Source organism: Zea mays, chromosome 4, assembly GCF_902167145.1.
Source record: "Zea mays cultivar B73 chromosome 4, Zm-B73-REFERENCE-NAM-5.0, whole genome shotgun sequence".
In the NCBI taxonomy this organism is placed as follows: Eukaryota; Viridiplantae; Streptophyta; class Magnoliopsida; order Poales; family Poaceae; genus Zea; species Zea mays.
Window position 1 is genome coordinate 137,168,101 of NC_050099.1, and position 27,361 is coordinate 137,195,461.

Genomic DNA, 27,361 nt, shown 5'->3' on the forward strand with positions numbered 1-27,361 from the left:
TCAGTGACATAAGTAAATAGTGTGCGGGACTCTTTACAGTTTTTCAAATCACCAGGGTCCCCTATGTAAATATGACACTGCGGGCGCGCATGCGCGGGCGTGTTTCGCCTAGGTATGGGTTGTATCGGGCTGGTTTCAGCCCGTTACTATTCATACTTTCTCTTTTTCTTTTTCTGCCAGACTTAGGAAATACGTATAAAATTATAGAAAATTGCTAAAAATATGAGACCAATTTTGTTGGAATCATAAATTTCTATAGTATTTAATAAAAATAGTTCCGAGATTTAAAGCCTAAACTGGGAATTATGTAGTATTTAAGAAGGTCTAAACCTAGTCCTTTTGAATTTTATAAATTACTAGATAGCTCAAAAATCATAAAACTTTTTGGGTGAACTTATTTTAGTACTTATAACCCATGGGTAAAGTTTGATATGCTTTGGACATTATTTGGTTCTCAAACCCAAAACCCTAGTCTTCTAGGTAGTGTGTGCCTATGAAATGAAGTACTGACTCCAAAAACCCTAGTTTCCTGGAGTACCGTGAAGGAAAGTTGTATTCAAGATACAACTTGATGTATCTCTTCTATCATTGCATTTTCATAAGCATTACATGGGCATTCATGGTTATATATATGGTTATGTATAGAGAACGAGGAAGAAGTGACTGTTGAAGAAGAGGAGACTACTCCATCAACAGAAAATCCACCTACCGGGAACTGTTTTTACTTTGACATCTGTGGAACAGAGCCCGACTCACCTACTACACAAGGCAAGCCTCGGTGCATTTGCCACCTCCTTGTTGTTTTAAATCTTTATCACCTTTATGATGCATTAAGTGATAGGAGTTGAGTGCTAAACTAATTGCTGCATTTCCTTCCTTGAAAGTTGATTACCAATCCTTGATTACCTGTTTTATTAAAAAAAAGTTTATCTGATGCTTAGTCCTGATTAGAAAAACAAATGCTTTGTTTAAAAAAAAGGTGATGCTTTAAGTGGATTGGGATGTTTTCAAAAACAAAACTTGATGGTGGATCCATCATGGCCATGATGGGTTCAATATCGGAAAAGATGTACCTCTGCCAGGTACCAAACTTTGGGTTTGAAATGATAAAGCTGAGATCGGGCGGGTGACTTGCACGAGAAGAGAGTCTAGTGTAGTGTCTCCGTCTGAGTCGATTAAGGACCGTCTCGATGTGGGCCTGATGATCGAGGATCTTTTAACTGGTCACATGCCTCATCATGGCCATGGGTAAGCTTTTCCTCGGGCAGACTAATACTAGAAAGGCCAACACGCAATGGGAGTGGAGAGATGGCGAGAGTAGCGTGTACCCTCCGTGGCAAGATGCTGGATGGTGGTGTATCTGTGCTCTCGGTTGGCGTGAACCCAGTTTAGTCTTAAGAACCCCAGTGGCGAGTTGACATATGCAAGGGTTAAGTGCTACATATGTCGTGTGATTGGAGATCCCCAGCTGGGTATTAATCAATTCGGATCGCTGTTACTTCTTGGACATGAAGACTTGGTCACTGACTTGCACGTAGCATTCCAGTGAACTAAAAGGGGTGATAAAAGATGGCTAGTGCAGGTCAAGTGCTTGAACTAGGGTAGCAAGAACTCTAGTGATAGGTAATGACTTAACTTGCTAATAAAACTGGATTTTTAAGGATCCACTATTAGTAAACATTTTTGCAAACAGAGTCTTGATTCTTGAATAGCCTTACCTTGACTCCCTTAAGCCAGCATATCCTTGAGAGTCTTTTCTTTTGACGGGTAAGACTTGCAAAAGTACACTTCATACTCAGGGTTTTCGAACCCATGTTGTTGTAGGTGAGGAAACAGCAGAATTTTGCTGTTTTTGCACTAAGGTGGTGCCCAAGGACGTGGTGACAAAGGACGAACCTCGACAGTAACGTGGTTGTAGGAGGGATGTTGGCCTCCCTTTTGAAAAACAATATACTTTTATGCAGGAGGGGTTTTTGCCTCCCAAGGTTGTAATAATAGTACTTATGCACTCTTATACCCTGGTTTGTAATAATAACACTCTTTCTATATTTTAATGAATGTAAATTAAGTTATTGTAATTTGCTTCCGCTTATTCATTCCTCTGATGTATTGTAATATCTGTGTGACGGGTGAAACGCTCTTGGGCGAATAAAAGGATACAGATACCGAACTTGTCGAGTGATTATGTGCATCTACAGGGTTGTCCAAGGTCCGTTGGACAAGGACAACTGTAGGTGGGTCTAATGACTTGGGAGGTTCCATCACAGACGCCCGAGATCTAACGGCTGTGGGCCGAACCTAAACGCGGTGGCGCCGCTTTATCCCGTGGTCACGGCGGGGCTCGAGTGTCTTAGGGGAAGGGGTCAGACACGTTCAGTGTGACACGGCGAACACGACCGTGGGCACAGAACCGACACGGGGGCGCCAGAGAACGCAGACCGCAGTGGGAAAGATTTCGCGGCGGCGCAGCTAGCTCTGGTGAGCAATTGCACATGCGCTGGGGCGATACTTGGCGAAATAAAGGCATGGGAAGGGTGCTCACCTCAAGTGCGAACTCTGGGACGCTTGGAGAACGACGTAGGTGCGATGGAGCTTCGGGTCGACGGCGGTAGGGCTCTGGCTGCGCAAGAAATGCTCCAGTGAGAGCGGACCGGACAAACCAGAGAGGGGAAGGGAAAACCAGAGGGTGTCCCGAGTAGCTGATGGTGAGGCGAAACTCACCGAGGCAACAGACGGGGCGCGGGCTCGACGACGGTCGCAGAACGGTCGACAGTCGACGGTGGGCGGTGGCGGAGCTCTCTGGTCGCGCGCGCAGATCGAGAGAGAGGGCGAGAGGATTTGGCTGAGGGCGCAAGTGAGCGGGGGAAGGTGGGCGAGCAGGGCGCGGGGATCAAAAGGGGCGGGGACGTGCGGAGGTGGCAGGAGATCGCGCGGTGGTGAGCGCGTCCACGGCGGGGTATCGTGGGCGGGAGGTTAGGGACGAGCTGACAGGTGGGGTCGGCGAGATAGAGAGATAGAGCGACGCGCGGGCGAGAGGAACGACGCCAACAGACCTGGCCCACGGGGCAGCGAGAGAGAGGAGGAGAGGAACGCGCGGGGGTTGGGCTTAGTGGGCCGACTTGGGCTGAATTGGGTTTTCTATTTTCCAGGGAATTTCTAATTGCTTTTCTATTTATTTTCTCTAGGGTTTTCAATTCAAATTCAAATCAAGTTTCAAATTTAAACCAAATCAAACATGTGCAATAATTCAAAGAATATTTGGGGTTCAACATGATGCAACATTTCATGACTCATATGTTTTGTCAAAAATAAAATAAATAATCTCTCACTAATTAAGCTAACCCTAACCAAAAGAGAAATAAAGAGAGAGAGAAACTAGAGAGAGATAGAGAAGAATAACACCTGAATTTGGATGATAATGAGAAAGAAATTTTATACCTCCAAATTCAGGGTGTTACATAAGGTTGATACGATGAGTACATCAGGGACTTGCCAATTTTTGGGAAGATCCTTGTTGTCTTAGGATTCAAGAAACAAAAATTCATTGCCCTATCCACCACCAAGGCCGAATATATTATTGCAGGACATTGTTGTGCAAAATTACTCTAGATGAGGCAAACCCTCGAGGACTTTGCCTACAATACGAGCAAAGTCCCCCTCCTATGTGATAAGAGAACTAAAACTAAATATATCATTATGAGCATTGCAAGTATTTTGTTTGATTCACCTAGTATGCATTCACTAGGGTAAAATAAAAGCAATTTGAATGTGCTTGTAGGATAATGTGTGAAGTAAAGTTCTGAAATCCTATTTGAAATTCAAGTTTGAACTAACAACTCTTAAACTAGTGAAAAATTGTTATAATCTTAAATATGAAAGTTAGATCCTTTTACATAGGACAATTTTTCTTTTGTATGTTACTCAAAATGTTGTGTTTAAATTAAAATTTTGAACCACATTTGAAATGCTTTAACTTGCCCCAAATTCAAATTTCAAAATCTAGAAAGAATTTGTAATGGGTCCAAATACCAAATTTGTAGAGTATTGAAAAAAACAATTTTCATATTCGTGGATTTTCAAGTTCTTTGGAAAAACCAGAAGTATTTTTGGAAAACTAAAAATTGGGGGAAGTGGTTACTGTACAATCAGAACCCAATTCAGTTAATTGATTTTTTTTTTAAAAACAGTGTGTTCCTCTCAACTTTGTGACATTTTAACTCCTAATCCTTGAACATTTGGTCTCTGATGATTATAGCAAAGTTAGAGAGCTATAGTTAGGGAACAAAGTTCATTCAGGAAGATCTGTCTGTCATGGTACAAAATCATGAGGAAATCTTTGTTCAAAACTCGGGTTCAGGCTCTGTATGGACATCGGCCACCGCTCACTACTTCGCCACCGCCGATCACCGCCAAACAAAATTCACCGCTTGTCATTGCTCGAACACGCAATTGCTTTGTGTTGACACGTCCGCTGTGGTGGTGTCGTGCCCTGGGAAACGTTTTAGCCATGGTGAGAACACCTGTCATGTCACGGTGAACATCGCGGAGAATAATTCTACCACGACATCGGCGACATCGGTCAAATTACCCACGGCCATTGTATCTTCCTTTAAATTGAGCACTAGAGCCTCCAAATGTCTTCTTCCTTGAACTGGTCACCGGTGCTGCTGTGAACAAGGCTCTCGTGGACAGGACTTTGTGGTTTCTTCTTTCTCCTTTCGCTTATTATTCTGGCCTCCTTAGTACCCTCTAAAGCTTACACGTCTTGCTACCGTAACTATTTCTTCAGAACTATTTCTTCAGAACGCCGCTGTGCCACCGGAGAACGTCCTTATTATTCTGGCCTCCTCAGTACCCCCTAAAGCTTACACGTCTTAGCTTCACTGTAAGTTCTTGAAGTTGTATGTACATCTAATTCTTATGCTGTTGCCCTCTGATCACTGGAACACTAGCTCGCCGGGCCCTGAGCCGCCATCGCGTAATTTAAACACTAGCTTCACTGGAACACTAGTTCACCCTGAGCCTAATTTTTAGCTCCAATCTCTGTGTAATCACCCTAGGCATGTTTATCTGTGTTTAAATTCATGTCGCACACTTCTATCCCTTGGTTGAGCTTGCCAGTTCATCGGAGTTTCCTGGAGAGCTCGTGGACTCCACTTCGAGATTTTGATGTGGACTAGGGGGTTTCGTGTAAATCCCTAAGACTCAGTGAATAGTAGTTAGGAGTTCTTCATAGTTTTCTCATTTCGCGGGAATTCTTTTGCAAATTCACCGGCGCGGGCCGCGGGGGCGTCTCTGTACTGTGCTGTATTGGGCCAACTTTGTCTGGTTTCCGCCCAATTCTTTTTTAAATGAATTTCTAATCCTTTTCTAATATGGTTCATCTTGTGAATTAAACTGAGAGCTGTAGAAAAATGAAAAAATGATGAAATAAATTTTTTTTAAATTCAAAACATTATATACTCTCTTATAAAAATACTAGGTGTATGCCCGTACGTTGCTACGGAGTCAACATATAATGGTAAAATATATTAAGAAGCAGAAACATTAATTATCGTTATACCTTTTTGTTAGTATCTTTTAAAGGTTAAGAAGATTTACATACATTAAAAGATATATAAGTATGTGCCCGTGCTTTGCTATACAAATTAAAAACCATCCAATACTAAGTCTGTATGACTTTATTAATACAACTTTGTTGCTTTCTCTGCATTTTCAGTTTATGAAAATATTGGATGGTTTTAGCCATTTGGTCTACATAGGAAATATACTCCTACCGTCCTAATTTCAGTTTCATGTGTGGTACCAGGGTAAGGACAATGCTTAAATGAAATAAGAGCAGTTAAAATGATGGTTATTCCTACAGTTTATATTTTTGTCCTTTTATTAATAATACACAAGTTAATTTCAGAAATGCAAGAAATAAAATATCTAAAAGAAAGCCCAAACACAATGAATTCAGAGTACCCGCACACAAATTTTATTCAATATAATATTAATGCAAAATTATCACATCAAAACGAACAACACATATCATCAACCTCAATATCTCACAAAGTGTTTGGCAACAATCAATACATAACTAAACCGAAACAAATATATATATAATTTGCAACGAATGATGCTTCTAATAAGGATTTAAATTTTATAACAAGACATAAGGGTAGTTTCGATAACTGACTGGGATGCTTTACCTCCTCTAGAGTTAATATCCTGAAACAAAACATAATGGTGTTAGGTTACAGTTTGCAGTCAACAATATGGTTGATATAACCAAGAGATCGTGTATGTATAGTGCATGCATTAGGATCCTGTATAACCAAGAGATCATTAAGGAGTGATTTTGAGGTCTGCGGATTTCACAAACAATATGGTTGATATAACCAAGAGATCGTGTATGTATAGTGCATGCATTAGGATCCTGTATAACCAAGAGATCATTAAGGAGTGATTTTGAGGTCTGCAGATTTCACAATTCCACAATTAGCAGTAAAAATCCATGAGATTGGTAATAATTTTCTCATCCATACTTATTTGGTGGAGGCTATCAACTTACTACTTACCAGTGAACCAGTGATAGTAGCAGAACTGTATTCATGAAACAAAAGTATGCTAAGCCAAGTACATATGGAGAATAGAGATCACATCTCAAAACCAAGAAGGTGCAGGCATGCACATCTTCTCAGCCCCTATTCGCACCATTCGCCCAAGCAGTCATGTGTGGAACCCAAAGGCGCGCTTCTACCGCACAACCTGCCAATTTCTTGTACTGCTGCTTCTCCTTTCTACTCCACTACTATATCCTTCACTCCCTCCCTCTGCATTTCTATCTTGCTACTACTCGTATGTGGCCAAACACAGATTAAGATTCCTACACTGTTAATCAGCTATAAATTAGATTTAAGATTCCTACATTGTTAATCAGTGTTGACATAATAGACCTAAAATTAAGTCGACCAGGTATCTAAGAAAAGATCATATTGATCACTCAAGACTTATTTACTTTGTTGAATAGATGAGTGAAGTGAGAATAAAAACCCTATATTATTTAAGAAAAAAATCTAGAAGAAGCCCATATAAAACTAAGATTTTTTTCATTCCTATCGAAAACTCTAGATATTAGTTGTTCATATATTTTTTTCATGCCTTAAACTCTAGATATTAGTTGTTCATATATTTTAAGTGTTGTTGCGCTTCATTCAGTCTCTAGATGTTTGTTCTAAGATTTTTTCCCATCTGAGATGTGAATTCATGATACTCATTTGCTTCTATTACCTCTTTAGGATGTCGATGAAGGAAGAAGTTCAAGAAGCACGAAGAGTGAAAATGTTGTGTTGCCCAAGCAAGGTAGAATCCAAATGCAATGTCATTTACACCACCAATATGTGCATCAATCTGAAGAAAGCAAGCGCATTAGTCAAAAATATGAACCAACATAGTCAACTATACAAAAGAGAACACACCAAACATCTATGAGGTAGAAAGAATTAAGAAACATGCACTCAAACCTCCGAGTGTTGTCTAATATCGTCGCCACCATTATAGGAATAAATTTGTACAATATGCCTTGAATAAGCAACACCTATTAAAATAATAAATACATCAGAATTGAAAGGACAACAAAAACACTGATTAAATCATCTCATCTTACCAAACAAGGTTCCATCAAGACTCCATATTATGTGATTAACTGACACAGCTGGATCCTTAACCAGTGATGCCTGTTGAATGTTGATCAATTTATTATGTGTTATATGAAGGCTAATAGAATATAACAAGTGCCTGAAACACATAGTGCAACAAACAGACCTGGAGAATCATTATACATTTACTGAGGTCCCAGACTTTGAAGTTCCTTACAACGAGTCTGTCTTTGGTACCAACATCCCACAATCCAATGTCGCCAACATTGGTACCAACTGCAGCGAGCCAAGGGTAAATACAGCATACTGAGATGGCAGAACAGGGACTAACCCAAACTTTTATAATAAAGAAGCAATAATACAGTAAGAATTTACCAAGAAGAAGAGTTTGTTGAAGTGGATGGAAATCCATGCTCATCGGTGTTGATCCTTGGCTCAAAGTTCGTGCAACAATTTTATGGAAATCATCTTGTTGGTAATTATGGCTCTGCGGATAAGTCACAGGCAGCATATTCACTTGAAGATTCACCTGCTATGTTAGATCATCATAAGTGCATGATTAGGTGTAACGAACAACACCAAGTACTAAGAGCAAGAATCTAGTAATGGCAATGCATTTATTTGATTACTTATGGAGCTTATGGGGTACCAAAAATATTTCAAGTCATCTGAATACATGTCTAGGCAATGGACACTGAGAACGAGATCCAAGTTTTGTGTGATCAACTGGCTGAAAAATCTCCAGATTCTCTTTGCCTTTTGAAAGAGGTATGCGTCTCAAATCCATTTGAACTAAATTGTTCATGTTATTTTTGTGTTCCTTGTTAAACTTATGAAGTTCCACAGTTTTCCTTTCAATTTTCAGATATTACCTAGTGGTATTAAGTGTTAACTGATTTTAGCTAGGGATTTTAGGGCGTACCGGGTGGAGGGTTGTGGAGAGAGGCTGTTGCGAGTTGCGACCGATGGTGACGGCGACCTCCCCGACGCCATCCAAGATTAGTGCCTCGCCACCGTGCTTCATCTTCTTGTTCGAGACGTTGCTCGGTGTGGGTTGACCATCGGACGGCTGCACGGAGACAAAAGCAGCGGGTTGGGGCATCCTAAGCGCCTCTGACAGCTGCACCGAACATAGAACATGAAGGTTCAGGCAGGGAGAACACGCTCCTCCCCTAGCTGGTAATTAACAATCAAATCACAACACGAGAGAAAGGAAGCAAAGATCCAATCCAATGAGCAGCAGAGTCGTCTAGCGAGAGGGGAAGCAGGGAGAAGAGCATACCAGATGGAGTGGAAGTGAGCAGCGACGGTGAGATGCCAAGATCCAGTAGGCTGCCCACTTTCGCGGCTGGAGCGCCATGGCGGCGAGTGGGGCGGCGCGGTAGCGACAGGACCACGAAGGAGAGAGAGTGGATCTGGGCGCCTTCCATGGAGAGCCTGCACGCTTTCACGACTGGAGCACCATGGCGGCGAGTGAGCCTGCACGCTTTCTAATGACAGATTACCAACGAGTGCGGTCACCAAGCAGTTTAGTTTCTTCGCACCTAAATACCCAACAGCCTTTTTGATGTACCGTAAAACCTCTCTGCTCCTACTTGCTGTCCCTGACCGTACACTATTTATAAGATGGAAGGCGATCGACCACCTATGTAGCACGGATACGCCAAGTAGGTGCGGACGCCAATTTTGAATGTAACAGACTTGCTAATTTTAACTTTATTATGTCAGCTCAAACTTGTGGAAGCCAAAATAAGTATGTCAGCTCAAGGAGTTTATATCAGATTCTTATGGAAGCCAAAAGCGACTAAGGGAACAGTCTGGTCAACATGGATCTCTCTAAAAACTCAAACATGCATCCTAACATTGTGCAAAAGTGTCTGTAGCACATTGGCGCGCTAGCCTGTCAGGATCTGCATTCTAATCACATGAACAAAAGACATGGAAGGCAATTGCAGAGTGTAGAGTGTAGTGGTAGCATCTAATGGAGTGGAGGGGGAATGGGAGGGGACCGCTACAGTTAGCCTAAGCGGCTAAGGCCGATCAAGAATCTTTCCTCATGGAGAAATGGGCTCTCACCTGAAGGGCAGGGACTCCTGGAGCATGGCCATGGTGTTGAAGGGGGATCCCTTGTAGGAGCTCTGCACCTCATGGCTGCCGCCCTTGATCTCCTCGTCGTCCCACTCCCACTACGCCACCGCCGCAGGGGTATCGCTGTCCCGCCCACTGAATACGAGCGTGGTGTGGGGCTGTGGGCATTAGCGGTGAGGTCACGGAGGCCGACAACAGGCTAGCGCCGCGATGGTGGTTGTGCGACGCGGTGGCCTTCAGCGTCGTAGTAGATGACCCCAAAGAAGTACAACGGCTGGCACCGCTCCCCCATCATGATCTCCTTCCTCCACAGACCGTGACCTCGCCTCCGTCCTCCACAGAGCGTCTCACGGGCGTAGATGGGAGGTGACCATCGACTGCGGCGAGGATGGCTCCATCGACTCTGTAACAAGCGTCGGTTGGGACATCAGAGTCGCCGTCGGATCTGGGCGAGTAGGGCGTGAATCCTAGCATGGCGGCGGCAATGGCGAGGAGTAATGGGGAGGAGCGGGCGGGATCAAGGCGGTGGCGCTCGTGCCCCTCCGGTCTCGCTTCGAGCTGGTTCGGGGGCGGCTGCAGGCGTGCAGTCGGGCTGGTTTGGGGGTGGCTATGGGGTTCCACGGGTCACGCTGGGTGGGCGTGCGGCATGCGTGGGGCGGGCGGGAGGGAGGGCGGTTCGCGGCGGCTGCAGCGGCCGTGGCGGGATTGCGGCGTGCGGGCGGTAGGGCGGGAGGGAGGCGGTTCACCATGGTCGCGGCGGGGTTTGTGGGTTTGCGGCGTGCGGGCGGGCGGGCGTAGGGAGGCGGGGGCAGTCTACATTAGGTTCTTAATAGTTAGTAGAGATAGAGATGGCATCCTTAACCGCAGCACAACGACAGAAAGCTTGAGGCAGCTCACCATGCCCATACATAGGATAAATGAAAGCGCCTTCTGCATTAGCGAACCTGATGTGGTGAAAAATAACATGTAAAATTATACCACCACAGCTATGTCATTTTAAGATTTTACATGTTCGATTACATATATCTTCTCTAGATAAATGAAAGGTGGATCAATAAAAAAAGCATTATATAATATGATATATATATGGTTTTCCAAAGCGGACAAGGAAAAGTTCAGACAAGCTAATTCACCTCCCATTGGACGAGGAGTACAAATCAATGGTCTCGATTCCCTCCCTCGTTGTAATCAATTTCTCACAAGGGTCAGCACCATCTTGATTGTAATCCGCCATGGCAGTCGCATACAGCACAACCCTGCAAACACCACACAGAGCCAATCTTAGTCATGCTGCTAAAAATAGCATATACTTGACCAATTCATAACACCCTTAGAGCAACTCCAAGAGACTAGGTATATGGTTTTGTAAAGATAAATTTAGCTAATATTAAAAGAAAATTGTATCCAATAGACTCTGTAAACGACTCTTTAAATTTAGTGGCTCTCTATTTCTCTATCTTCGCTCTCCAATTTTAGATAGCCTGCTTCACTCTCTGTTCATTCCATAGGTTTACCGAGTCTGTTGTATTAGCCTATATTTTTTCATTAAAATCTATTTTAGAGAGTAGCTAAATCAGTAAATTTGGCTACTCTTTTTAGCTAATCTCTTGGAGTTGCTCTTACGCTCTCATCTTGGGAGGAAGCTCCCTGTTTCCTGAGGAACTCAACAAAGGGAAGATCTAGGTCCTCTTCAAGTATCCTAGCAGATGCATCCCCCTGTCCAGTCTCATCACCAGAAGCTAAGGCGGCAGCAATGTGCGCCTGCACAAGCTTGAAGAACCTGAAGAGGATGTTCTTCTCCTTGAGCTTCAGTGTGGTGATGGCCTGCCTCGAGTCTGGCACCGGGTAGAGGCAGCCTTCCCAGTAGAGGAGGCTGCCCCCCTCCACGCTCTTGAACTCCACATGGTGGCTGCCCCCCGACCGCAAGAGGAGGTCCACTGCCTCATCGGCGTAGTACAGCACCCGGGGCCCCACCAGGTCATCGGCGCAGTACAGCACCCGGGGCCCCACCAGATCAACGGGGAACCGCCTCGCCGGCTCTGGCGCCGCCCCCGAGGTCTCGACCTCAGAGTACACGATCTGTCGGTGGAGATCGACGACGATATGCGAATCGGAGGCAGTTGCTGCCACAGTCGAGGTGGCCGGGGTGGCCTCAGGGGATAAGAAGGAGGCGAGGGAGGAGGGCTGGATGGAAGATTAGAGGGAGCCGTAGAACGGGCTGGGATCGACGTGGAGGACCGTCTTCTCAGCGGTGGTGCAGGCGGCGGCGAGGACAGACTCCGGGAGGCCCGTGCCGCAGAGCACCACGTCGAACGAGGTCGGGTCAATGGTGGGATAGTCGTTTTGGACGCTACCGCCACCGCCGTCGACGGCCGCGTTGGAGGAGTCGGCAGCCGCCTCCGCCATATTTGTTGGGAAATCTAGGGATCAATAGAGTACCACAGCTATGGTCGCGGCGTGCGGGCGGTTGGGCGGGCGGGAGGCGGTTCGCCGTGGTCGCGGCGGGGTTTGCGACGTGCGGGCAGGGGCAGCGTAGGGAGGCGGGGGCAGTCTACATTAGGTTCTTAATACTTATAAAAATATATATTGGATTTTGGCACCAACTTTCTGGGCTTAGTTAATTTAAAGTGAATTTCATAATTAAACCAGAACTATAAACATTATCAAAATATTTGGGTCCGTTCATTATGATCACCTTTACCCTTTTCTGAAGTTTCATAGTCTTTGGAGTTGGTTTATCAGAGAGAGTTAATATTTCTTAAATAAAAAGGGCTTTTCTCTTAAGTATATAGACGCTTAAGTGTTGATTGAATATTTGATCTTATGTAAAGAGCATGAGTTACTATTACCCTAGTGATTCATTTCAAACTTGGAATGACTTTAGAATCCTTTTAAGTTAATAAAGATTGTACCGTGAAAAGCCAAGAAGATCTATTTGTTAACTTTCATGCAAGTTACATGTTCATAAGCATTTCATAAAGCATTAATTATTATTACGTGAGATTGTAGAATTTGCTCTTGAGTCAGATCCATTTGGTGAGGTTGAGGCTGATTATATTATTCCTTCGGATGAACTAGAATCTTCTTCTACTCAAGGCTAGACACAGTGCATTTACCAGAACTACCACACACACTAGGAGTGCAGAGATGGCGAAAGTAGTGTGTACCTACCTGGATATGGGGATATGGGCTGGAGGGTGGAGTACTGTGTTCTCGAGAGATGGCAAGAGTAGCGTGTACCTACCTGGATATGGGCTGGAGGATGGAGTACTGTGTTCTCGAGCGGCGAGAACCATTTCTGACTTGGAGGACCCAAAGGCAGGTTGACATATGTAAGAGTTAAATGTTACATATGTCGTGTGGTTGGATATCTCCAACTAGGTATTAATTGATTCGGATCGCTGTTACTTCTCGGATATAGAGACTTGGTCATTGCCATGCATCGTAGTTTAAGAAGTTAAATGAGATCGGGTAAAATGAAGTTAGTTAATGGAAGTGCTTGATCTAGATTAGGCTAATCTAGATTCAGGAAAGTATTTAACCTCGTAATTAAAAGATAGCCTAAGGATCTACTTTAGTAAGCTTTTATGAAAAAGAGTCATTGATTCTTGCTTAACCTTACCTTAGTCTCCAAAGAATGCATACCCTTAGTCTTTTTCTTTAGTCAAGTCTTTTTCTTTAGTCAGGTAAGTTTTGTGGATGCATACCTTAGAGTCTTTTCTTTAGACTTGTGGAGTACTTGTGTACTCAAGATTCTTTGAACCCCTAATTGCAGGCGAAGAGCCACAATCCATATGCTTTTGCTGCATGAGGGTTCTTCCACCTCCGGATGACCTTCTAGGACCGTAATAAGTTGGAAGGTTCCTACCTTCCAGGACTGTAATAAGTTTTATCACACTTTAGAAACCAAGTTTTGTAATAATAATGACTCCTATATCATAAGTTTAGAACATATGAATGTAAATTAAATTATTATACTCTTTTCGCTTTTACCTCGATCTATGTTGTATGAAATGTCAACTTACTGTAATGTCATGAGGTCCTCTTCGAGGGATCAAGAAAGATGATTCAAGAATCTAAAGAACCCTAATAGATTCTGTTAAGTTATATGGTACACGTGTATAGTTATCTAAGGTTTTTAGATAAAAATGGACCCTATAACTTGGAGGAGGTTATGCTATAGAGCCGATCTCTTATTATTTTTAATTAACTCCATAAAGGCCCTGTATTAAATCCGCATTAAATAATAGAGTTGTACAATGCCCCTTGGGCTATGATGGTAACTTAATTTTTCTCTTCAAATCATACGTTAATTATAATAATTTATTGTTGTATTTAATTACCGAAATCTAACTAGAGACATAGGTGCTTTAAATGGTTTGGATAAAAGAGCGGTCACGGATTAGGTAAACTTTATGCAGACGATCTATATCACTTCGAAGAGTTCAGATAAAAACAAATCATCCCTAATATTCACATCCTAGCATGTCTAAGCTTACGCCACTGGTCTGAAGGCCCAAACAGAATGTTCGCGGAAGCAGAGTGCCATCGCAAAATGTTCAGGCGAATGCTGGTGGAAGGGGATCAATTGAGACCGATTGGAACATTCATCGGGACGCGCACTTTTTCGACGCCCTCATGCAGCTTCACGCCGAGCTGGCCTCTGACCCCTCCTCCGAAGGCACAGACGTCGCCGGAGTCCATGACCGCAAATGTGTGCGGGTGGCCCATTTCCGAGTTCATCCAGTACGAGGCGTTTGTGTGGCTGATCTGCACGACCTTCTTGTTCAGATCCTTGAGCGAGCTGACTATGCTCGGTGTCGAGGAATCCGGTTCCTCCTCCGCCTCATCGTCCAACTGCGTGAGAGAAAACAAAAAACAAAAAACAAAAAGAGAGCAAGTAATGCCATCAATCTGACGACGGTGATCAATAAATCAATAATACACATGATTAACATAGATCCTCCAACATCATGCGTATAAATATGAGAGAATGGCCGGACCTGGAAAGCCAAGGATTCACCGGATCCAAAGGAGTAGACGTCCCCATTCTCAGCGACGACAAACGTCGTGTATTCACCCGTGGAGACATGAACCGCCTTCACGTCGCGTAATCCTTCTACCACTGTGGGAACAGCCCTGCACTCCTCATCGCCGTGCCCCAGACAACCGGTGTGGCCCCAGCCCCAGGTGCACACACGCCCGTCAGCGCCAAGGGCCACGGCATGCCAAGTGCCAGCTGCTATTGAAACTGGTTTGAAGCTCATGGACTGGAACTGTTCAACCAATTTGGGCATCCCATTGTTGGTTTTGCATCCATGCCCAAGCTTGCCCCCTAAACCACAGCCTACAGAGTACACAGACCTGGATATTGGCATGCGGTGTTAAATACTTGTAGAAACAGAAAGTTTAATGGTCAATAATGATAAAAAAACGTGACCTTGAAGATATAATAAAAAGCATGGTACACGAAATGTCAAAATGCAGATGGAAGCAGAAGCTTACATTCCATTTGGCTGGTAGGCCAGCATAAGAAGGTAGCAATTTCCTGCAGAGATGTATGCGACAGGAACATCCTCGAGTCCAGGGAGAAGACGAGGCTCGACATCTGAAGGATCCGAACTGTGGCCAAGCCTCTCGGCTTTGCCCCATGAGAAGGTGTACACTCGACCCTCTCTGGACAGAACTGCAGAGAAGTAACCCCCTATGGCTGCTTGAACTACAAACACACCCTTCAGTGACTCCTCAATCCTAGGAGTTGTGATCTGAAAATGAGCACCGTCAACTAGTTCTGCGACCCTGAAATCCTCCTTCCCAAATGAGTAGACGCTTCCTGTGTCACTCACAAGCATTGTGCATCTCGAACCAACTGCAGCTTGTGTGATTCTGATGCCTTGTAGAGACCTAAAATGGAGGGTGACAGTTATGGCATTGGTAGATACTAAATAGCCCTATTTCAGAAGGAAAAAGAAACTAAAACATTACCTAATAACACATGGCTTGAACCGGTCTTCTGAATCCCCAAGGCCAAGCTGACCGGAGCAGTTTGCTCCAAACGAATATACATCTCCATTTGAGGTGATAATGATGCTATGGCCTGGCCCGGCAATCACCCGAGAACCATTCTTCTCCCTAACCAGAATGTACCCAAGAACATGCTTCCAAGAGCCTCCACACCGTTGTTTCAGACACTCCTGATCTTCTTGCTTCATCTGCTTAAACATGGTCCTTTTCTGGCACATATCAAATGCCGCAAGCTCCGGAAGTGACAATGCAAAGTCTGGTGCAAAACTTGCAGGTTTGCCGAAAAATACGCATGTAGCCTGAGGACAGAGAGGCTTAATTCATCAGTAGCAGCGTCAGTTACTAAAACATAAAAGCGCTGAGTGAGTGTGGTTGTATGACTTGCCTCCAGATTGGCGAGATCTTTCGGACCTAGATCACAAGATGAGAGCACATGGAGAACAATGGAGGGGCTCACAGCAAGGGGAAATTCGCCTGGGGATCCATCCCCATAGCAATGGCGCTGTGAACGTTGTATTAATGTTGCCAATGGAGATGAATGGGCGATAGACTCATCAGCATTGCTATGGAATTGCATCACTGGCGAGGTTCCACTAGCAGCAGTGTCCATGGGGCACTGCATGTTGCACTCTACAGATGGATGAGAGCAGAAGCAGAGGACTCGGTCTGATAAGAGAAACAAATGACAGTCCGTCACACTTTCGACAAATAGATTGTGCAGCAAGTGCAGGTTTTACACAAACTGGAAGGAGAACAGCAGCAGCAACAAAGAGTTAGATGATCACATTCATAGCTGCGTTTCATCTAAGTTGCTGTCTGCAGAAGACAGACTGATCATATAGTCTCCCTAACAAATTAGCATCAGAATAAACTACGGCTTAGCAACACAAAGGATGGCAGGAAAATGCATCCGTCATTTAACAATAGATCGCATCCTGAAATCAAGATCGACGCAGATCAGACCTTAACGGAGCGTTTAGCACTCGATCATCCCATACCTCTGAGGAAAAAAAAAGATTTTAAAACATGATGATCCGTGGTCAATAGCGGTATATCGCAACAAAAGCTATGGTTCCACCGAAAAATTCCTACAGTATCACAAAATCCCGTTTTAAAGACATCCAACAGACCGATTCCCCACTCGATCACCAAAAATCCCCATATCCGCTCACCAGTCACCACCATGGCCGCTCCAAACCTTCGAAATCCAGCCAAATCCCCCACAAACCATGAACAAATCTTACCTTCCCCGACAGATCGACCAAGAACGGCGAGAAAATCGATCGGATTCCATCAGATTCCCCCCAAAAGCTCTTATCCCCTCTAAATTCGCACATCAACAGGAAGAAAAAAAAGAGAAGCCGCCCACAAAATCGAAGAAGGGGGAGGGCCGGAACAATCCAGATATAGATATAGGCCCGATCGAGGCATCGTACTAGGATTTATAGGAGGGGTTGGTGGTTCATCCGATCCTCGCCGGCTGCAGCGTTGCAACCTCAGCAACTGGGTGCGCACGGAGCGGCGGCCAAGGTGTCGGGGCTGGGAAGTTAGCTAAGGAAGTAGAAAAGGCACAAGGATGCGTCACTCCCATATTTATAGATGCGTTTGTAGGTGCCACGTCAGCATCCTGCTGCGCCTTCAGAGAATGGAGGCGATGATCATCAGGTTCAGGCCGCATTCGGAGCCTCATCTTTCGTAACTGTTGACAACTGTTGAGGGTTGAGTTTATCTTGTGGTTCAACGCCAACGGCACGAATCTCGGCCATTTCCGCGTAAACGGTTACGATGGACAATCATCGTGATTACTAATAACCCCAACCCCATGCATAAAAAGAGAACTGCGATCAGTCACATTGGCTCAGATTAGTTGCCTGGACATGCGGACTCTCCCAACCAAGCCAAAAGCACATCCTCTAGTTGCATGCGCGGGTACCTAGGAGCGAGGCCACGCTAGTCCACCCAACCAATTAGATGGATTTTAAACCTTCCAAGCGATAGATGACGCAGCAAATATCACGCGTAAATCTACTAACTACCTTAACGAACTAACCGTAGTTCACTTGCATTGAGATTCAAATAAGACCTAGAGACCTAGACCACTTTTGATTTAGTTAAAAAAAACACCATAAAAGGATATGAATATAGTGCCACCTTGATTTTGAAATAAGATATGATCATCCCTAAATATGGAATACATTGTTGATTGAGACATCTTATCTAATAGACAAAAACCAATTCAATACTTTTTTTTACTTTTATGTTATTGTTTATCTCTTGATTCAATGAAGACATCCTAGGCTTCCTAGCTGATCTAGAGTAACTTGACGATGTCTTTGACTCTTTGTCCCGATAGGGTGTCTCTTACTCCTAAATGAGAGCTCTGATGGTTAATTTGCTAACTTATTCGAAAACTAGTCGTTCTTCATCAAGGAAATATGATGGCCATCTTTTGATTGTTTGCTTGTAAGCTTTGTCGCTCTTCGCCGTAAAAGTGTATTAGTTATCTGCCATGTTATTCAGTCTGTAGCGACCCATATGATAGATATTCTTGATAGTATGTGAAAATAATCTTTGAATTAACACAATTTTGGTGGCTGTACTAGGAACGATCGTTTCAGCTCTACTTTTACAGCAAAATTATCTTGCCCTAGCCATATTCTCAATTGATCTATGATCTTATGTTTTCCATCACTATTGCATCTAGTATAAAAGATCGATTGCATCTGGTTCTGACCCCTTTGTTATCTTGCTTGTTGTTTTGTAACTTGTTAGTGTTGCTATTATAAAAATCAGCAAGGTGATTGAATTATTAATTATGAAGTTCTAAGGTGTTGCATCACAATTATTAGTATCCAGAAAAGGCATGTTCCCGGATACTCAACACCGATGAAGGAAAACATCGACAAGCCTGGCTCGTACTCTCAGGGCCCAATGCTCGGGGACCTACTGAAAGGGAAATATATCTTTGGCCCATTTATAAAATATTTTGGTGGTTAAATACCCAACACGATTGATTAAGTTCTTATGTGCTAAATAAAGAGAGAAATACAAATTATATTACAAGGTATGTTTCTAGACTTAGTACATTGGTTTTGAATACTAATGTGTTTGTCTAAGTGCTAGACACAATGACAAAAGAAGGAGAAAAGAAATGGGAAACCAACTCCAGCTCGGCCTGGCACACCGGACTGTCCGGTGGTGCACCAGATAGTGTTCGGTGCCCCAGGCTGGCCGACGTTGAACCGGTTGCTCTCAGGAATCGATAGAGTTGTACGGCTATAAATCACCGGACTGTCCGGTGAGTCATCCGCGACGAACTCGTCGGTCTCGGGAAACGAAAAAGGCGACGTGGCTAAAATTCACCGGACTGTCCGGTGAGCCAACTGCGCCAGCGACCAACGGTCGTCCGCACGATCAACGCGCGAGACGTGGCCAGCTCCAACGGTCGGCTGGTTGCACCAGACAGTGTCCGGTGCGCCAACCAGCCCCGAGGAGCAACAGTCGGATGTGCCCGATATGGAAGGAGATCGCGCACCGGACATGAACAGTATGCTTAGAGAATTGCCTTCCAAGTTGGTCTCCAATGGCTCCTAGCTGTCTTAGAGCTAGAAAAGAGACCCCTAGGCGCATGGAGGAGCACACCAAGCATTCTCTAAGCATACTAAGGCATCCAGACTCCGCTACCACGCATTTGATTCGTTGTGTTAGTGATTTGAGCTCCATTTGAGTTGTGAACTCCCCGTGTTGTCCTTTGAGCTCAAGTCTTCACTTGTGTGCGTGGTTGTGCTGCGTATTTGAGTCTTGTGCGTGTTGCTCTCCTCCCTTACTTCTATGTTTCTTTTGAGATTATCATTGTAAGGCGAGAGGCTCCAAATTGTGGAGATTCCTCGCAAACGGGAGAAAGACTATAAAGAAGAAAGCCGTGGTATTCAAGTTGATCATTGGATCAATTGAAAGGGGTTGAGTGCAACCCTCGTCCATTGGGACGCCACAACGTGGAAGTAGGCAAGTGTTACTTGGTTGAACCATGGGATAAAAATCGTGTGTCTTGTGTGTTGCTTCTTATGATTGTTTTGTTCGCACGAGCGTGTTCCATAGCCACTTGATTTAACTAACACTTTAATAATCAAGTCTGTGGCTATTTAGTGTTTGATTTTACAGGATCACCTATTCACCCCCTCTAGTTGCTTTCAATTGGTTTCAGAGTCGTACTCTTCATCTAAGAGACTAACCGCCTGAAGAGATGGATCCTAAGGGAAAGGGGATGGTGATCAATGACAAGGAGAAGGAGTCCCTCTTCAACGAGCCAAGAGATGACAAGTCCACTGACTCAGGCTCGAGTCACAAAAAGAGGGACGGGAAGAAGAAGAGACGCATCAAGAAGATCATCTACTACGACAGCGATGTATCTTCTTCTTCACCAAGGGACGACGACGATGACGACTCCTCGTCCAAGAAAAAGACAATTAATCAAAACTATTCTTTTGATTACTCTTGCATTCCCTATAATTCAAATGCGCATCTACTTTCAATTCCCCTCAGAAAACCTCCACACTTTGATGGAGAGGACTATTCATTTTGGAGTCATAAAATGTGTGGTCATTTATTTTCTCTCCATCCTAGCATATGGGAAATTGTAGAAAATGGGATGCATTTCGATAGCACTGATAATCCTGTGATCATTAATGAACAAATTCATAAGAATGCCCTAGCCACTACTGTCTTGCTAGATTCACTTTGCAGGGATGAATATAATAAAGTGAGTGGCTTGGACAACGCTAAGCAAATCTGGGACACCCTCAAGATATCTCATGAGGGAAACGACGCCACTATAATCACAAAGATGGGACTAGTGGAAGGCGAGCTGGGGAGGTTCGCGATGATCAGGGAGAGGAGCCAACTCAAACCTACAACAGGCTCAAGACTCTGGTCAACAAGATCCAAAGATATGGAAGCACCAGATGGAAGGATCATGATGTTGTCCAACTCATGCTAAGGTCATTCACTCTAATTGACCTCCATCTTGTCAATCTTATTCGTGAAAACCCCAGGTACACCAAGATGACGCCCGAGGAGATCCTTGGAAAATTTGTGAGCGGGCGCATGATGGTGAAGGAGACGCGAGACGTGGACGATGCGCTAAATGGTCCACTGCCCATCTACGAGCCGCAGCCCGTTGCTCTCAAAGCAACGAGCAGCAGGGAGACACTACCAAGCAAGGTAGCACAAGTGGAGGCTGCCAGGCTCAACGAGGACGAAATGGCGCTCATCATCAAGCGTTTCAAAACCGCCTTGAAAGGACGCAAGGAATACCCCAACAAGAACAAAACAAGGGGAAAGCGGTCCTGCTTCAAATGCGGTAAGACTGGTCATTTCATAGCACAGTGCCCCGATAATGATAATGACCAGGGACAAGAAAAGCATGGGAAGAGGGAGAAGAAGAACTACAAGAAGGTGAAGGGCGAGGCGCACCTTGGAAAGGAATGGGATTCTGACTGCTCTTCATCCGACTCCGACGATGAAGGATTGGCTGCCTCGGCCTTCGACAAGTCTTCGCTCTTCCCCAACGAACGTCATACTTGCCTCATGGCTAAGGAGAAGAAGATACGTATTCGATATTCCTCTAAGTACTCTTCTTCTAGTGATGAGGATTCTTCCGATGATGAAGTAGATTACACTGACTTGTTTAAAGGACTAAATAGAGCAAAGGTAGACAAAATTAATGAATTAATTGATGGTCTAAATGAAAAGGATAGTGTTGGGGGCCTTCGTCTTCCGAAGGTCCTCAAAAACATGATTTAACAATGTTTTTCAAGTGTAACACGTGAACAGGCACCTTCGGACTCGGGTTAAAACCATATACGATGTGAGAAGCATGCTCAAGACGAAGGCTGATGTTGCTCCAAAGCTACGCGTAAGGGAGCTTCGGCGCAATGGCGGAAAAAGAAACCTACTTAAAGAGGAAAAGGCTAACATGTACCGCGATGACGAAGGTATGTCCTTCATGACCTTCGTCTGAAGATTATTATATCCTAAAGGAAATAATGCTTCGAAGGACGAAGGGCATTAACATTTAATATTTTGTGTTGCCTTGTTCTTAATTCTTAGTATTTGAGAACAAGTCCCCAACATTGGCGCCCACCACCGGTGAACTCATTCGACCACCTTCGGCAAGCACTGACCTTCGTCATGCCGCCGAAGAAGATAACTGCGCCATGGGCTGCTGCATTGCAGCCACTGGACACAAATTAGGAGACTCTCTCTCTCCGAGGGGCTCAAAGCCAAAAGAGAAAGGCCACCAATCTAACACGCCAGGAGGAGGAGTTGGACCAAGAGATCAGGGACATGGAAATCATCCATCAACAGGTGCAAAGGAAGAAGGAGAAGATGGCTCGGCTGGCCGATCTTCAAAGGAAGATCGACGAAGCTACTGAAGAAGTGCATCATCTTGCTCAAGATGAACAAGACCGAAGGCCCCAACACAGGGAGCTTCGTCAGGAAGGTTTATTCAATGAAGATGGATGTGAAAGGGAATTAGGCTTACACCTAGTTCCTAAATAATTTTGGTGGTTGAATTGCCCAACACAAATAATTGGACTAACTAGTTTGCTCTAGTGTATAAGTTATACAGGTGCCAAAGGTTCACAACAAGCCAATTAAAAATACCAATGTTGGGTTCAAAATAGAGAGCTAAAGGCATCCTGAAAGGCTCCCTGGTTTGGCGCACCAGACAGTGTCCGGTGCACCAGGGAACCTCGCGCTGAACTCCTCAGCCTCGGGAATTTTCAGAAGCCGGCGCGCTATAATTCACCGGACTGTCCGGTGCTCCAAGAGGACGCGGCTCTAAACTCGCCAGTCTCGGGAATTCGCATCGGCTGCTCCGCTATAATTCACCGGACATGTCCGGTGTACACCGGACTGTCTGGTGTAACTGCGGGGCAACGGCTACTTCGACGCCAACGGCTACCTGCGGATGCATTAAATGTGCGCCAGCGCGCGCAGAAGTCAGGCACGCCCATGCTGGCGCACCGGACACTCTACAGTGCATGTCCGGTGCGCCACCGGACATCCAGGCGGGCCCAGCGTCAGAGCTCCAACGGTCGGAACCCCAACGGCCGGGTGACGTGGCTGGCGCACCGGACATGTCCGGTGTGCACCGGACTGTCCGGTGCACCATGCGACAGACAGCCTTCACCCAAACGGCTAGTTTGGTGGTTGGGGCTATAAATACCCCCAACCACCCCACATTCATTGCATCCAAGTTTTCCACTTCTCAACCACTTACAAGAGCTAGGCATTCAATTCTAGACACACCAAAGAGATCAAATCCTCTCCAATTCCACACAAGGCTCTAGTGACTAGCGAGAGAGATTTGCCGTGTTCTTTTGAGCTCTTGCGCTTGGATTGCTTCTTTTCTTTCTCACTTGTTCTTGTGATCAAAACTCCATTGTAATCAAGGCAAGAGGCACCAATTGTGTGGTGGCCCTTGCGGGGAAGTTTTGTTCCCGGTTTTGATTTGAGAAGATAAACTCACTCGGTCGGAGGGACCGTTTGAGAGAGGGAAAGGGTTGAAAGAGACCCGGTCTTTGTGACCACCTCAACGGGGAGTAGGTTTGCGAGAACCGAACCTCGGTAAAACAAATCCTTGTGTCACACTCCTTATTTGCTTGAGATTTGTTTTGCACCCTCTCTCGCGGACTCGTTTTTATTTCTAACGCTAACCCGGCTTGTAGTTGTGTTTATATTTGTAAATTTCAGTTTCGCCCTATTCACCCCCCCTCTAGGCGACTATCAATTGGTATCAGAGCCCGGTGCTTCTTTAGAGCCTAACCGCTCGAAGTGATGTCGGGAGATCACGCCAAGAAGGAGATGGAGACCGGCGAAAAGCCCACTACAAGCCACGGGAGCACTTCATCGGAAGAGTCCCGCACCAAGAGGAAGGAGAAGAAGAAGGACTCCTCCAAAGGGAAGGAGAAGAAATCTTCTTCACACCACAAAGAGAAGAAGGAGAAATCCTCTTCCCACAAGCCGCATCGGAGTGGGGACAAGAAAAAGAGGATGAGGAAGGTGGTCTACTACGAGATCGATTCTTCATCGGCATCCACCTCCGGCTCCGACGCGGCGTCCGTCACTTCTAAACGCCAAGAGCGTAAGAAGTATAGTAAGATTCCCCTACGATACCCTCGCATTTCTAAACATACACCTTTACTTTCCGTCCCATTAGGCAAACCACCAACTTTTGATGGTGAAGATTACGCTAGGTGGAGTGATTTAATGCGATTTCATCTAACCTCGCTCCACAAAAGTATATGGGATGTTGTTGAGTTTGGTGCACAGGTACCATCCATAGGAGATGAAAACTATGATGAGGATGAAGTAGCCCAAATCGAGCACTTCAACTCCCAAGCCACAACCATACTCCTCGCCTCTCTAAGTAGAGAGGAATATAACAAGGTGCAAGGGTTGAAGAATGCGAAGGAGATTTGGGATCTACTCAAGACCGCGCACGAGGGTGATGAACTCACCAAGATCACCAAGCGGGAAATGATCGAGGGGGAGCTCGGTCGCTTCCGTCTTCGCCAAGGGGAGGAGCCACAAGATATGTACAACCGGCTCAAGACCTTGGTGAACCAAGTACGCAACCTCGGGAGCAAGAAATGGGATGACCACGAAGTGGTTAAGGTTATTCTTAGATCACTCATCTTCCTTAACCCCACTCAAGTTCAATTAATTCGTGGTAATCCTAGATACACACTAATGACTCCCGAGGAAGTTATCGGGAATTTTGTGAGCTTTGAATGTATGATCAAGGGCTCAAAGAAGATCAACGAGCTTGATGATCCCTCCACATCTGAAGCACAACCGGTGGCATTCAAGGCAACGGAGGAGAAGAAGGAGGAGTCTACACCAAGTAGACAACCAATCGACGCTTCAAAGCTCGACAACGAGGAGATGGCTTTAATCATCAAAAGCTTTCGCCAAATCCTCAAGCAACGGAAGGGGAAGGATTACAAATCCCGTTCCAAGAAGGTTTGCTACAAGTGTGGTAAGCCCGGTCACTTTATTGCTAAATGTCCATTATCAAGTGACAGTGACAGGGATAACGACAAGAAGGGCAAGAGGAGAGAAAAGAAGAGGTACCACAAGAAGAGGGGCGGCGATGCCCACGTGTGCCGCGAGTGGAACTCCGACGAGAGCTCCACCGACTCCTCCGACGATGAGGACGCCGCCAACATCGCCGTCACCAAGGGACTCCTCTTCCCCAACGTCGGCCACAAGTGCCTCATGGCAAAGGATGGCAAAAGGAAGAAGGTTAAATCTAAATCCTCCACTAGATATGAGTCCTCTAGTGATGATAATGCTAGTGATGAGGAAGATAATTTGCGTACCCTTTTTGCCAACCTTAACATGGAACAAAAAGAAAAACTAAATGAGCTAATTAGTGCCATCCATGAGAAGGATGATCTCTTGGACTCCCAAGAGGACTTCCTAATCAAGGAAAATAAAAAGCATGTTAAGGTTAAAAATGCTTATGCTCTAGAAATAGAAAAATGTGAGAAATTATCTAGTGAGCTAAGCACATGCCATGACACTATTACCAACCTTAAAAATGAAAATGCCAAATTAATTGCTAAGGTTGATTCTCATATTTGTAATGTTTCAACTTCCAATCCTAGAGATGATAATGTTGATTTACTTGCTAGGATTGATGAGTTGAATGTTTCTCTTGCTAGCCTTAGAATTGAGAATGAAAAATTGCTTACTAAGGCTAAAGATTTTGATGTTTGCAATGCTACTATTTCCGACCTTAGAACTAAGAATGATATATTGCATGCTAAGGTTGTAGAATTAAAATCTTGCAAAACCTCTACATCTACCGTTGAGCACACTTCCATTTGTACTAGATGTAGAGATGTTGATGTTAATGCTATTCATGATCACATGGCTTTAATTAAACAACAAAATGATCATATAGCAAAATTAGATGCTAAAATTGCCGAGCATAACTTAGAGAATGAAAAATTTAAATTTGCTCGTAGTATGCTTTATAATGGGAGACGCCCTGGCATCAAGGATGGCATTGGCTTCCAAAGGGGAGACAATGTCAAACCTAATGCCCCTCCTAAAAGATTGTCTAATTTTGTAAAGGGCAAGTCTCCCATGCCTCAGGATAACGAGGGTTACATTTTGTACCCTGTCGGTTATCCCGAGAGCAAAATTAGGAGGATTCACTCTAGGAAGTCTCACTCTGGCCCTAACCAAGCTTTCATGTATAAGGGTGAGACATCTAGTTCTAGGCAACCAACCCATGTTAAGTTGCCTAAGAAGAAAACTCCTAGTGCATCAAATGAGCATGATATTTCTTTTAAAACTTTTGATGCATCATATGTTTTGACTAACAAATCCGGCAAGGTCGTTGCCAAGTATGTTGGGGGCAAACACAAGAGCTCCAAAACTTGTGTTTGGGTTCCCAAAGTTCTTGTTTCTAATGCCAAAGGACCCAAAACCGTTTGGGTACCTAAAGTCAAGAACTAAACTTGTTTTGTAGGTTTATGCATCCGGGGGCTCAAGTTGGATCATCGATAGCGGGTGCACAAACCACATGACAGGGGAGAAGATGTTCTCCTCCTATGAGAAAAATCAAGATCCCCAACGAGCTATCACATTCGAGGATGGAAACCAAGGTTTGGTCAAAGGATTGGGTAAAATTGCTATATCTCCTGACCATTCTATTTCCAATGTTTTTCTCGTAGACTCATTAGATTACAATTTGCTTTCTGTATCTCAATTATGCAAAATGGGCTACAACTGTCTCTTTACTGATATAGGTGTCACTGTCTTTAGAAGAAGTCATGATTCAATAGCATTTAAGGGTGTGTTAGAGGGTCAGCTATACTTAGTAGATTTTGATAGAGCTGAACTCGACACATGCTTAATTGCTAAGACTAACATGGGTTGGCTCTGGCATCGCCGACTAGCCCATGTTGGGATGAAGAATCTTCATAAGCTTCTAAAGGGAGAACACATTTTAGGACTAACAAATGTTCATTTTGAGAAAGACAGGGTTTGTAGCGCATGCCAGGCAGGAAAGCAAGTTGGAGCCCATCATCCACACAAGAACATCATGACGACCGACATGCCGCTTGAGCTACTCCACATGGATCTATTCGGCCCGATTGCTTACATAAGCATCGGCGGGAGTAAGTATTGTCTTGTAATAGTGGATGATTATTCTCGCTTCACTTGGGTGTTCTTTTTGCAGGAAAAATCTCAAACCCAAGAGACCTTAAAGGGATTCTTGAGACGTGCTCAAAATGAGTTCGGCTTAAGGATCAAGAAAATTAGAAGCGACAATGGGACGGAGCTCAAGAACTCACAAATTGAAGGCTTTCTTGAGGAGGAGGGCATCAAGCATGAGTTCTCCTCTCCCTACACGCCACAACAAAATGATGTAGTGGAAAGGAAGAATAGAACTCTATTGGACATGACAAGAACCATGCTTGATGAGTACAAGACTTCGGATCGGTTTTGGGCCGAGGCGGTCAGCACCGCCTGCTACGCCATCAACCGGTTATATCTACACCGAATCCTCAAGAAGACATCCT

The 27,361-nt window shown here is 44.7% G+C and overlaps 2 protein-coding genes and 1 pseudogene across 4 annotated transcripts; all 3 read right to left on the reverse strand.

Moving 5' to 3' along the window:
• Positions 1-7,502: 7,502 nt before the first annotated feature.
• LOC111591311 (uncharacterized) lies at positions 7,503-10,205 on the reverse strand. Its single transcript, XM_023302271.2, has 8 exons — positions 10,047-10,205; positions 9,720-9,829; positions 8,843-9,122; positions 8,566-8,763; positions 8,019-8,172; positions 7,810-7,919; positions 7,652-7,721; positions 7,503-7,582 (listed from the first exon to the last, which is right to left on the reverse strand). The coding sequence occupies exons 1-8, from the start codon at positions 10,203-10,205 to the stop codon at positions 7,503-7,505; spliced, it is 1,161 nt and encodes a 386-aa protein (XP_023158039.2).
• A 352-nt stretch (positions 10,206-10,557) lies between these two features.
• Positions 10,558-12,137, reverse strand: LOC118477072 (rab escort protein 1-like; annotated as a pseudogene).
• A 1,975-nt stretch (positions 12,138-14,112) lies between these two features.
• LOC100279306 (putative regulator of chromosome condensation (RCC1) family protein) lies at positions 14,113-17,413 on the reverse strand. Of its 3 annotated transcripts, none has more exons than XM_008678858.4 (6): positions 17,192-17,413; positions 16,141-16,421; positions 15,717-16,054; positions 15,237-15,635; positions 14,735-15,095; positions 14,134-14,588 (listed from the first exon to the last, which is right to left on the reverse strand). In XM_008678858.4, the coding sequence occupies exons 2-6, from the start codon at positions 16,375-16,377 to the stop codon at positions 14,316-14,318; spliced, it is 1,608 nt and encodes a 535-aa protein (XP_008677080.1). In that variant the 5' UTR covers positions 16,378-16,421; positions 17,192-17,413; the 3' UTR covers positions 14,134-14,315.
• Positions 17,414-27,361: the final 9,948 nt, after the last annotated feature.